At 37.7% G+C, this 10,072-nt stretch overlaps 3 protein-coding genes across 4 annotated transcripts; 2 read left to right on the top strand and 1 right to left on the bottom strand.

Annotated features, from left to right (window-relative positions):
• Nucleotides 1–776: 776 nt before the first annotated feature.
• LOC108356133 (uncharacterized) lies at nt 777–2,200 on the top strand. Of its 2 annotated transcripts, none has more exons than XM_017607273.1 (2): nt 777–1,378; nt 1,557–1,646. In XM_017607273.1, the coding sequence occupies exons 1-2, from the start codon at nt 1,004–1,006 to the stop codon at nt 1,578–1,580; spliced, it is 399 nt and encodes a 132-aa protein (XP_017462762.1). In that variant the 5' UTR covers nt 777–1,003; the 3' UTR covers nt 1,581–1,646. The 2 variants fall into 2 exon arrangements, with proteins under 2 accessions (XP_017462762.1, XP_017462756.1); XM_017607267.1 differs by having other exon boundaries at nt 982–1,378; nt 1,581–2,200.
• Nucleotide 2,201: 1 nt separating this feature from the next.
• icln (chloride nucleotide-sensitive channel icln) lies at nt 2,202–3,086 on the bottom strand. Its single transcript, XM_017607258.1, has 2 exons — nt 2,850–3,086; nt 2,202–2,794 (listed from the first exon to the last, which is right to left on the bottom strand). Exons 1-2 carry the CDS (start codon nt 2,966–2,968, stop codon nt 2,233–2,235), a joined length of 681 nt encoding a protein of 226 aa, XP_017462747.1. The 5' UTR covers nt 2,969–3,086; the 3' UTR covers nt 2,202–2,232.
• A 3,283-nt stretch (nt 3,087–6,369) lies between these two features.
• On the top strand, nt 6,370–8,937 carry Rtf1 (RNA polymerase-associated protein Rtf1). Its single transcript, XM_017607249.1, has 3 exons — nt 6,370–6,581; nt 6,668–7,526; nt 7,589–8,937. Exons 1-3 carry the CDS (start codon nt 6,507–6,509, stop codon nt 8,788–8,790), a joined length of 2,136 nt encoding a protein of 711 aa, XP_017462738.1. The 5' UTR covers nt 6,370–6,506; the 3' UTR covers nt 8,791–8,937.
• Nucleotides 8,938–10,072: the final 1,135 nt, after the last annotated feature.

The following is a 10,072-nucleotide window of genomic DNA, read 5'->3' as shown; positions in this document are numbered from 1 at the left end:
ATCTCAACGCTCGGAGCGCTGCCACTGAGGGCCTTTGCCAACTGATTAAAAAGAGAAAATTTGGGAAGACCAAACAAAAATTTTGAGATTTCTCGTTGTGAATACGAATGCCATAGTTTTTACCTAGCTCGTGGGACTACGCAAAATTTTTACAGCTTGTAAATATGTGTACATATGAAGTTGTTGGCGGTATAAGGAGTCAAAATTAAAATGGAGAAAAGAACAAAAAGCGTAGGTTTGTTGTCAGTTATAAAATAAATCCAATTTATTTACGAATATTTGTTTATTCTTTTTATTGAAAGGCAACCACTCGGAAAAGCTTGTGTTAATTATATTGATAACAGAACCTGGCAGGTCGCACGTTGTCTAAATTCTCAAGTAACATAAAGTCCACAAAAGAATAAGTACGCCATGTATAAATTTTAACAATACACAAAAATAGAGCTTTCGCACGAGCGTTTGTTTGGTTTTTCAACACCATTTATAATTTTCTTTTAATAAAATCACGATTTGACAAATACTTAAATTTATTTATCTAATAATAGTACAGCACACAACCCTGAAATCTAAGAAAAAGTCTGAGGAAGGCCATTAAATAGCAGCACACAACCCCGTGCCTTCCTCAGGAGTGAATATAACTACAACAACAACGACTACTACAACAACCCAAAAAGGTTGGTTACTGTCTATACTGTGGCACAAATCGGAGGTAGAAGCTCCGGTTAGATACAACGACTGCTTTATCGATCACATGTTATACTGCCATACCTAAACAAAAGCGTTGGGCGGAACGGTTTCTGACGCCTAGCGATAGCGACGAAGTGCCATACCTCCTACCTACCTACCTCCGGTTAAGCACGACTACTGCTTTATCGATCACATGTTACATGCATGATGTCGAAATCGTCGATAGTGTAGTGGTAGTGATAACCAGACATTGAACAACCGGCCTTAAATGTCATTGTGACAATTGCCTTAATCAAAAAAAAAAAAAGCGACCGAAATGCCTATCACATTCCAAGTGCGCGAAAGTTTAGAAACTAAACCTTTGGATTTGCATTTTTTGCCAGCTAAAGTAAATGGAGACGGTAAAGCTGACGTGCACAATTATTTTAATTCATACACAAGGACAGAACAAGGCGGAATTATAGCAAACGCCGTCCGTGGCTTTCCTTTGAAAGGACGAATAATTGAAGTGCCAGAAACACATACGGGCGTTGTACTACAGGAGTCACAGAATTCTTTGAACACTGATCTAACACGCAATTTCTATACAACCGGCTACTTCGCAAAATTCTGTTATTGGAATTATGATAAAGTACCAAGTAAAGCGGATGCATACAAACAAGCTGTACAAATATTTAAAATATCCGAGGAGGTATGTACATATAAAGCCTGTCCCAGGATTTGTACGTGTTACAGCAAAAGCTGTTTTCGTTATTAAAAAACCTTAATTAAGGGAACAGCTTCCTGTAAAATGCTCTAAATTCTTGGCAAAACCTAAAGTACCTGGAACAGGCTTATATTCAACTATATTAGGAATGTAATTTTCGTAGCTGATGTATCCAATTCCATTATAGCTTTCAGGGGATGTATCTGATATAGAGTTAATTGCAGAGATCGAAAGGAAAAGGTGTAAATCTGGAGCCAAGGAAAATAATTGTTAATGTAAACGCAATTTTACACAGAACTATGTACCATTTACACGAAGTATATATCGTTACCTTAATATAGAAATGCCATACCTCACATCGTCGATGAAATGCAAAAAAGCCGTGACTAACTAAAATTTTGTATTGCATAAAACGATGTATCCCTGAAGTGTATCATAATCAATTAAAGTAAATTTTGAATTTTTAGTTAGTTACGGCTTCTTGTATTAAAGCGACGATGTCAGAAAGGACCTTTCTATATTAAGGTAACGAGCTTGCAAAAAATTTTTTTCAGAGTATTCGGAACTGTAGAGATTTGTAAGGATTCGTAAAGATCTCATCCGATTTTTAGTCGAATTTTCTAAAATGAAATTATAGAAACTTCTTTACGAGTTCGTGTCAACCACTTAACATAATTTTCTTTGAAGATTCCTAAAAAAACCGTTAAATAAATGAGATACTCCTAAAGATTTCGGGAACTTCGGTTTGCCGGGGATATGATGTTTAAGAAACGCATATGTATTTTTGTTAAATAAAAATCAAATGGAGTTATTGTTTATTTTATTTTAATTTTAAATGACTACTCATCTGCATCGGCAAAGCGTTCATCATCGTTTAGATTTAAGTTTCGCATTCCACCTTGAGCGTCTTCGGCGTAGTCCCTACCACTGTTTCCAGCTGGACCAAGGCCGTTATCAAAGCTCTCGCCATCTTCATCATCCATAAAATCACTTTCCTCCGAAATACTGTCTGCTGAATCAGGATGGAGTGCTTGACACTCGGTCATAGCCTGAAACATGATGTCAACAGTGTTTGCATCGTCGGGAATAAGCCAGCATTCTGTTAACTGTTCATCATTTCTTTCGTCTTCGTCGTCAGTAGCGTTGCCCTCGTCTATCTCATCATTTTCATTATCCAGCCGTTGCTCCATTGGGACACCGTCATCAACTCCTTCAGCATTGCCGTTATGATTATTTTCAGGCGCTCGCGTTGTTTTATCATACACACCGCGCCACTCAAGATTGTGGTCTAGCATAAAATATATGCATTTACACGGATTTGCTGATATACCATGTATGCTAATTTGTTTCCATAGTAAAGAGATTCCCTCGTTCATACCTTCTCCTTGCCAACCTAAAGAACTAAAAAAAATTATTCGATTTACATAAATTACAAATACCAATATCAACCGCTTACTTTTGACTTATGTATAGAGTTCCTTTTCCAATAAGCTGCTCCCCAATTTTCAACTTTGTATTATTAGCCGTATAGACTAACCCTTCTTCAGGTGCATTTATTTGTGCTATCAAAGCCATTAAATTGATATATTAGAATAATCCTCGAACTTTAGAAAACAATAAAACCCGACACTGCACTATAAGGTGAATGAAGATTACACTTTTGCAGGATTGCCTTATTTAGGCTTACTACACATCTACACGTTCCATCAATTATGATAAACAAGCTGTGTTAGGGCATAGACAGACTGCAGTGTAGATCTGTAGCTCGTTCCTGCCCTCTCTCTCTAGCGATTATTTCCAAAGCGAATTTATTCAAGGTGGTGTTACTGGCAAATTTAGATTACAACAACGACAACCATATGTATTTTGTATGGAGGGTGTTATGTCAAATCTCAATTCGCTCCAAAGTTTACATGTATTTTGTTTTTGCTTTTGATGGGTCTGCTGTCAAATCAGTAAAAGCGAAAACAAAATACNACCTAAACAAAAGCGTTGGGCGGAACGGTTTCTGACGCCTAGCGATAGCGACGAAGTGCCATACCTCCTACCTACCTACNCGAATAAATCAGCTGATTTTACAACACCACCTTGTATAAATTCGCTTTGATTATTTCTCTTCTGGTAGAGAATATACGTCATTCTTTACTACTAATTAGCAGGGCGGCAAATTCATATCTCAATTCGCCTTTGTTGAGAATTGTTATACCTTGGTTATAATGCACGGGGCGAATCGTAACAAATCGCGGCGAATTCGTAAGGATCTATTGGTTTTAGATGTTTCCATTTTACGTTACGTTCAGGTGCATTATAATCGTTCGAATTCATTGCCCATACAATAGGTAATTAAGTGACAGTTCACTCCGTTCCGTTACTTCCATTATAATCCAGGCATTACATAAACGAGCTGCTGGATCAACTCGTTAATCTTAATTTTCTCGGAAATTGACTGCAGTTGATCCAGATTAACCCTTCGTCAGGCGCAATATGGTGACTGTCAATTTCGGCGCAATGTGTCTAAGGGCCAGTCTTTCAGTGCACGGCCGTGGTTTAAACGCTGGTTTAAACTAATCCATTAGCCAATCAGATGTCAGCTAGCTGTTCAATTTAAACTCAGTTTACTTAGAGCCGCTTACTCAATGTCTGGTTAACTCTAACTACAGGTTAAACATCATTATCGACGTTACCGACTCCCTGTTGTGTGCATGGAGTCGAAGACATCGATAAAGATGTTTAACCGCAGATTAGTGTTAACCAGACATTGAGTAACCGCCCCTTAATCTAAGTTTAAACTAGCACTGAAAAACTTGCCCTTACTAGCACACTTTTAAAAACCCATAATAAGCACACAATTATAGCCGTCATCGATTCGCCACTAAAATCTGACTGGTATATCTGTGTTTATACAGTTAAAATTTTGTCGACGCGATTATTCGTATTCCCTTTTCATTTACACACGGCGACTTTTTGGTATGTAATTGTTGTTGTCAGCTGTGAACCGCTAACTCAATTGACACAGATGAACGAGAGCACAAAGCGTGTTGCCCGAGCACGAGCAAATCGGTGCTCCTCTTCTTTCCTCGTCACGCTCTCTCCGGCAAACGTCGAGTTGCAGCAACAAAAATCGCCGTGTGTAAATTAGCACTTAGGGCCGGTTGTTCAATGTCTGATTAGCACAAATCGGAGGTAGAAGCTCCGGTTAAGCACAACTACTGCTTTATCGATCACATGTTATATGCATGATGTCGAAATCGTCGATAATGATGTTTAACCGGCAAGTTGTGATAACCAGACATTGAACAACCGGCCCTAAAGGAACAGATTAAGGCCCGGTTGTTCAATGCCTGGTTATCACTACCACTACACTATCGACGATTTCAACATCATGCATGTAACATGTTATCGATAAAGCAGTAGTTGTGCTTAACCGGAGCTTCTACCTCTGATTTGTGCTAATCAGACATTGAACAACCGGCCCTTAAGCTGATGCCACATAAAACTTTTCCTTAGCTTTGCGTGACAGATTCGCTTTGACAGATGAGATGAATTGTATGAAAATGCACAAAGCATACCACATAGATCATTGAAGCTGCAGCGCGAAACGAAAAGATGGCCAACTCCCATCTTTTTGCGCGCTTTGACAATCAGCCGGTTTAATATTTATTTTGTTTCGTCCAAATTCGAGTATTCATGCAGAAACATAAAACTCAATTACATTGCTGATAATTTTAAAGCAAAATATCTAAAATCCACAGCAATTTTGAAGAGTAGAAATGCAGTGCAAAATTGATTTCTTGGCGTTCATTGTGGCATACCTTTTGCGTCTGGCGCTTTGCTGGCAAAGTTATAAATGTCACGCAAAGCTACAAAGTTTTATCTGGCATGAGCTTTAGGGCCGGTTGCTCAAAGACTGGTTGACACTAATACGAGGTTCACATATAAGTAGATTATCCTCATTTTCGAGCTTAACACCCTAATCTGTAATTATAACAAGAGATTAGCCATACACAATTCGTCCCTTATTAACATGAACGAAAGACACAAGATCACGCCTTCCCGAAAGAAAGAAAAAAGTTATTTTCTAGCTGTTGAAATCTCGACGCCATCTTTGTTGTAAGAAGTAAACAACGAAGAGAACAAAAAAAACGCGTAATTGTTGAACGCATAAATAATCATTTTTATTATGCAAATTCTTCTGTAAATCATTTCGTTGTATTAAATTATTCTTTACCTTATGTGTGCACACGTGCACACACACAAGCGAAAATTAAGAAAATTGCAGTAAAGAGCCACCACCAAATTGTAAACAACGAACAAATGTAAACAAACGGCTAATGTCAAAGTCGCTCAACTTTTTTACTAAATGCGATTATAACGGGCTACTAAGAAGAAGGCGTGATCTTGTATTTTTGGTTCATGCCTTGTTAGTCTGTAATTATAAAATAATCTCAGATTAAACCGATAACTTTTCGGTGTCCATCCTAGTTTTATCGATTGTTTTTGCGAAGAAGAGGAGAAATGCCAAATGTAAAAGTAAATCAAAATGTACGCTAGCAAGGAAAAGAGGTTTGTAAAGGTATTTTTAATAAAATGTTAAGTTAAAATATATTTATATTGCTTATTATAGCATAAAAACGTGATCACGGTGGCATAGAGAAGAAACATAACTTTCCTTGAGATGTGAGAATAACAAGCCCAACAAATTTGACGGCTAATAATCTGAGATTTGCCTGTGTAAACGGAGTGATTAAAATACGAGCTTTGATTGTGATAATATTGATATGTGAACATAGTTTAATCTTCAGTTAAATTATCGACGTCTTCAACTTCTTGCATATAACACTGTGTCGGTAACGTCGATAACGTTGTTTAAATGCAGATTAGTGTTAACCAGACATTGAGTAGGCGGGCCTAATTGCTATCGTATCCGCAAAACTGCTTCGTGTAAACCCCAAGTTAGCAATGCTGTCACAATGTTGTTATCGATTAAACCAGACATTGCATTGAAAAATCTTCGCTAAAATTTTGACTTTAGGGAAGTGTTCGTATTTTTTTATTGCCGTCATTTGTTTTCTCGCGACTAAAAAGTTAAATTTGTGGAGTATCTTTATAAAAAATGGGCAAGCGTCGAAAGCAGGCTTTAATAGACTCTGACGAGGACTCTAGTGATAATGAGTCTAATCTCGAATCGGTAAGAATATGAAGTTAAAAAACCTGAGACTGTTTTTTGTTGGAAATGTTATTACGATGTGAATTAACTTCTAAACTATTTATTAGGAATTATTGTCTTTGGCAAAGAAAAAGCCGAAAACAAATTCAACTCAAAATAGCGCAACTGCTTTGTCCGAGTCTGACTCGGACTCTGACTGGGCGCAGGGTGCAAGCACATCCACTGCAGGAAAGAAACGAATAAAAAAAGTCAATAAGGAATCAGATTCTTCCGATTTAGAAGATAATCACAGCCACAAAGAAAAAGACGCATCGCAAAAAGAATCTACCAACAGAGAAGAGGGAGAAGTTTCAGATAGCGATGATAAAGATGAAAGCAATACAACCGACTCCCAATCAACCGCAGAAAGTACAGATAGCAGCTCAGATTCAGAATTTGATGACGGATATGATGAAAACCTCATGGGAGACGAGGATGATCGCAAACGCCTAAATGGGTTGTCTGAAAAAGAACGTGAAACTGAGATTTTCAAGCGCATAGAGCAACGAGATTTGTTAAAAACCCGCTGGGAAATCGAAAGAAAATTAAAACTGGCTCGAAGGGGGGAAAAGACCACAAAAGTAGGCGGAAAGAAAGAAAAAAAAAAGAAAGTGGCCAGAAAACCCAAGCCCAAACAAAAGGAAGAAGCAACTGAGCAAAAAAAAATTATTCCGCTTGAGGAAAAAGAGCCGGAGGAAGAAAAATTACCACCCAATGTTCAAGAAGTTGGGGAACCAACGGTATCAGCAGACGAGACGTTAGTTGCTCGAAAAATTTCCGTAGATGACCAAAATGCTGTAGACAATTTAGATCATAAAGAGCGTTCCAAAGAACGTAAAAAGAATGTGGAAATGAACCGAACTGACGACAAGCGTAGTACCGCCATGGCTATGTTAAAAGCTAAACGTGAAGGAAAAGCTAAGCGAGGTAAGAGGTTTTTTCTACAGTCTATGGCGAATATAGAAATATATCAATGTGTTATTTTTCAGAGGAAGAAGAGGCTAAGCGGCAAGCGGAGCGTGACCGAGAGGATGAAAAAGAAGAGCTAGAAGGAGTATCTACAGGAAAATCGTCTATAAAACTCAAAGCCTCTGAAATATACTCAGATGATTCAGGAAGTAGTGATTCGGATGACGAGAAACCATCTGAAAAGCGCTCCCGCTCAGCCAGCAGCAGTAAATCTTCTAGCGAATCTGAAGACGAAGATGATACAACAAAATCCCCAGTATATATTAGCACACGCGAAGAACTAAACAAATTGCGATTATCTAGGTTCAAAATGGAACGTTTTATTAATCTCCCAATGTTTGAGCGCACAGTAATGAATTGCTTTGTTCGCATTAGCATAGGCAATAACGGTCAAAAACCTGTTTACAGGGTAGCTGAGATAGTCGGAGTAGTGGAGACTGCTAAAATTTATAGCCTGGGAAAAACTCGTACAAATCGAGGCTTGAGGCTTAAGCATGGGACCCAGGAGCGCGTTTTTCGCTTAGAATTTATTTCCAATCAAGAGTTTACAGAAAGTGAGTATGCCAAATGGCGTGAAATATGTGCGCAGCAAAACGTGCCCATGCCAACTGTAGACACGATTGAGCGCAAACAAGGGGATATTAAAGAAGCTCTTAATTATGAGTTCAAAGATGAAGATGTTGATAAAATAATTGAGGAAAAGAACCGGTTTAGAAACAGACCGACTAATTATGCCATGAGAAAGACTTGTCTGATGAAAGAGAGAGATGCAGCGATGTTGCGTGGAGATTACGATGTAGCACAAGATCTTGGTCAGCAAATTGACGAGCTTGAAAGTAGGGCATCGGAACTTGATAAAAAACGTTCTAGCAGCATAAGTCTTATTTCATATATAAACGATCGCAATAGAAAACGAAATGTAGAGGATGCAGAAAAAGCCATTTTGGAAGAAGCTCGTGCCAATAGAGGCATGAAAATTTCAGATCCATTCACGCGGCGTATAACACAGCCCCGCATGGGCTTTAAATCTGTGGAAAAAAAAGATGAACCTTCCGTTCAGCAGACCCCAACTCTTCCACCGGCAAAACGGAAAGTTGAGGAAAGTGCTGCGGGCGGCTCAAAACCAACTGAACCAAAAACTGACTACAGTTTATATGCTTTGCATGATTTTGACATCGATTTGGATGTGTCACTATTGAATACTGTACCCACAACACGATAATATTTAAATTTATTATATGCGACAAGACAGTTCTGTGAGAAAATCAAACTGCTAAATTAAAAAATTCTAAGCTTTGTAGTTGGAATAATACATGTACTTTAAAAATATATCTTGTATGTACATATATCGTACATACCATTTGTGAAATGATAGTTGCGTTCCAGGGGCTTCACGATTAGCGGGTTGTTACAGGAAATCTGTCGCAAGCTTCCATAAGGTTTTTTAATGACGAAAACAGCTTGTCCTGTAAATCTTGTAAAACACGAAAATCGTCAGGTACCTGGAACATGGCTAGTGTCTGTATATGAAGCCACATTGTACGCCGTCAGTGGTACCGCTACTTTGGTTTTGCTGATTTTGACAGTTGTGGTACCTTGTAAATAAACCTTTGTTTACAAATCAGCGGAAGAGAAATTTGAATTATAAGTAAAAAATCAGTTTAAATCGTGTTAATTTGCAATTTGTGATTGATTTTTGATTTGAAGACTGCGTAAAAACTAATACAATGAAGCGCTGTGTGTTAAGTTGCGACAGCCGTCAAGATGCAAGAAGCGTAGATGCAAGTGTAGCTCGGACGAATCGCTGCATTTTGTGTACATAGGGCACGGCAAAGCCGTTCCCCAAATGTTTCTCTATTCTTATATTAACAGCATTCCCTCACAATGATTTTGTTTCTGCTCCACGCAGCCTCCATTAACAAGTGAACTAATCAATCCCACAGAGATGCTGCTGCAGTTTTCTGCAGCAGCCTTAATTGCAAAGCAATGGAGTGCACTAAAACGTTTGCTGAAGCAGCCTCAATTGCAAATTAATGGAGTGTACTAAAATGTTCACTGGGAACAAATGCAGTTGGGCTCCAAATCTCAAAAAAAAAAAAAAAAATTTGGAATCGATAGAGATGATTGAGCTGAGTATAACGGTGAAGTTAACAATATATAAATTTATTAAAAAAAAAGGTTTAATTTAAAATTCCAAATGAAATTATGTTCTTTACAGCTCAAGAAAAATTTTTGAAGTAAGCTAATTTTCTCTTTGATGTTTGAACCATGATACAAAAAAGAAGAATAAACAACTTTTGACGGATAATAAACTTTTTTGAAGTTTCATAAATTGTGAGTATTATCAACGGCCTTGCCACTTTGATAATATTAAAACAATAAATCGGAGTATTTTCTTTCCCATATTTATACCAATGTAATAACATTTCAAATCAAAAACCATTATTAGTGCTTGGTACTTTTTTTTACTTACGTGGTTTTTTTATTAAAAATATTTAAAATGT

Source organism: Rhagoletis zephyria, unplaced genomic scaffold (assembly GCF_001687245.7).
Source record: "Rhagoletis zephyria isolate East Lansing unplaced genomic scaffold, Rhagoletis_zephyria_1.1 Rzeph_scaffold_00169, whole genome shotgun sequence".
NCBI lineage: Eukaryota > Metazoa > Arthropoda > Insecta > Diptera > Tephritidae > Rhagoletis > Rhagoletis zephyria.
This window is presented reverse-complemented; position numbering and strand designations above follow the sequence as displayed.